Source organism: Populus euphratica, unplaced genomic scaffold (genome assembly GCF_000495115.2).
Source record: "Populus euphratica unplaced genomic scaffold, PopEup_1.0 scaffold5.1, whole genome shotgun sequence".
Taxonomy (NCBI): Eukaryota; Viridiplantae; Streptophyta; class Magnoliopsida; order Malpighiales; family Salicaceae; genus Populus; species Populus euphratica.
Window position 1 is genome coordinate 1,397,591 of NW_011499848.1, and position 2,754 is coordinate 1,400,344.

General features: G+C 34.9%; 1 protein-coding gene across 1 annotated transcript; it reads right to left on the reverse strand.

Annotated features, from left to right (window-relative positions):
• Positions 1–326: 326 nt before the first annotated feature.
• PDE337 (VQ motif-containing protein) lies at positions 327–1,010 on the reverse strand. The gene has a single exon (XM_011017210.1). The coding sequence runs from the start codon at positions 1,008–1,010 to the stop codon at positions 327–329; it is 684 nt and encodes a 227-aa protein (XP_011015512.1).
• Positions 1,011–2,754: the final 1,744 nt, after the last annotated feature.

Sequence of the window (2,754 nt, forward strand, 5' to 3'; positions counted from 1 at the left end):
AAAAGAATTCACTATGTATGAAATATCGTAAAATTCCCTATAATGCCATTTTCACCAGAAGAGATATCAAACTTCCCTTGGGGATTCGATGGCCAAAGAATGAATTAGATTAAATATTCAACATGGTAATTCACACTTGATAATCTCTAGTTGATAGATCTCCCTAATTTTGCAAATACGAAAACACTGAGTACGGACTACGGACTACCCAACGAAAAGAAAAAAAGAAAGGATCGACCTCATTTATGAACAAATAAACCATTGATCGTTTACCAAGAACCAGAAAAACTTCAAACCTCTAATTCCCATATTGCCACTCTATTCTGTCAATATTCAGGTAGGCCCTTAATGAACTCCAGAACAGATGGAGATATCGGATTTCCCATCTTTGGCGATGCAAAAACTGAATCAGGACATCTAAATACTGGCCTGGGTGAGAAAAAGAAATCGGAAGAAGTTGGGGTAAAAAGAGGAACATCAGCGAAGTGAGGAGCATTTGGTGGCTTAAGAAATGGTGAAACAACAATATCAACACCAGCAGCAGCCCCATGACAATTCTCTTCTGTTGAAATTGAAGATGAGTCATTATCACCATGACCAACATGCTTTCTTTCGTTACAGTTACCCTTCCCCGCTTTTAAACCCTTACTCACAACACCTTGATGATCTTGCCCTTGCTGTGCAAGGGGTGCCATTTCTTGATTTTTAGACCGCGAAAGTCCCGTGAGTTTCTGTACCAAGGCCATAAAATCCTTGGCTTGCGTATGGATTACCTTAGGTGAATGTGTATAGATAATAACCGGTTGGTTCTTTTGCCGCTGCTGCTCCAGTTTTTCTCCAAAAACAGGAGGATCTATTACAGATACCGATGATGAAGAATTCGACGTAGAAGCTGATGAAGAAGAAGAAGATTTGCGAATGAGATGGGATTCTTTGTTGATCTTCAATGGAGATGGACGTTGACCATTGATGTTACTTTGTCCGTAATGATGATACTTTGCAGAACTCATTTGGATTAAATCTTGCAAGAAAATGAAGCAAAACAAGAAAACAGATGTGCGGCTGGGCTGGCTTGACAGAGAACAAATACAGCAAAAGATTGAGTTCTTGACGTTGAGAAGTTTATTACAATTGGGAGATATATACAGGAAGATGAGGTGTGATTTTAATTTTATTTTTATTTTTTGATAGAATAGCCGGCTTTTGACCGTTGACATTAAGGACAAGTTGAAATTTAATGTTCTAAGCGGGCAGCAGTTGTTAGGCGGTACCCTTCTCTCTTTTTCAAGGCAATTTGTTTAGGTTTTCATGGCCGCTTTCGCCGGCTATGCCAGTTCAGTTCTGCATACTTTCACACAGTTGTTTATTTTCTTAAAAAAGAATCACTGTTTGTTTTTGTTAATTGACACGTTAATTACTCTATTACATAATAGGGATATTGAGTCGTTGTTGCAGCAAGTTGGTACCACTTGTGGATGCTGAGCACCACATTCATTCAACCAGCTAGCCTTATTTATATTCACATGATGTGAAGGTTTATTATCTAATTATTTATTTTGATAAGAATAATGGTTGTATTTCTCTACGTAAGAACAGGTTCTTATATATATTCAATGTATATGCGGTGATTATTTTGAAGATTATAGACAATTCATTCGTGTGAGTATGTTATTAATTTCTTACATGATAGGGTTATTCTTACGAGAAATCTAACCTAGCCATTTGATAAATTAACGTAATCACTTTAAAAAATGTTTTCACGAGTTCTGAAGTCTAGTTGTAATCCAAAGCTTAATTAGATATAATGTTTTCAATTGTTTTTTTTTTTTCACTTGAATAATAAAAGGTGTTTCCGAACCATTTTAATTATTATCTAAATTAATTAACTTCTGTTTTTAAAAACAATCCCTCAATAATGACACATAGATGTCCCAATATAAGAACTTAAATGCAACTTCATCAGTAATTTGTTTATCTAATACGCATTGACAACACTATTGATACGTGTAATTTAATTGTATTAACTGTGAGCTCATCTGAGCTTGTGATTCCACCCGGAAAGAATGGATATTCATTCTTAATATATAGTAAATGTCTACTTGGGAATTATCATTTTGAATACGTGATAGTATTTTAAAAGTTAATATCACAATATTTTTCATGTGTTATTTTTAAAAATTAGACAATCAAAAACCACAATCATAACTATATAAAATTCACATATACAACTAATTAAAAGCTGCAGCTTTTCCAAATCGACTGCTCTAACGAGGGGGGTCTCATCTTTAAACCCCAGAGCATTAAATTTGATGGGGAGTTTTAATAATGGGAGAAATCTGCTCTGTCAATACATACCAATCTGCCAGGTGGCATGGCTTGGCCGCCTAAATTTCGATTTTAATTTTAATCTAATGATAAAAGTAAAACGAAATTTCAATTCTAGCTCCCTGTGGTGATTGGTCCTCTTTGTAGAGAGCTTTTGACTTGAATGGATTTGGTTGAAAGTCAACGGTCAAAGTCTATAATTTTATCGCAACATGTTTTTTGTCAGGATTTAATGATGTATTATGATCGGCGGTGAGAAGAAAAACCCTTCTCCAGGGAAACTTGGAGTTTTGAGCATTCCAGATTGGGATTCACGACTGTCTCTTTTTCCCCCTTTGTGTTTAAACAAAATTGATGCAAGATAGATTAAATATATATTTCTCAAACCTTATATATATATATATATATGTATATATGTATGTGTGTGTA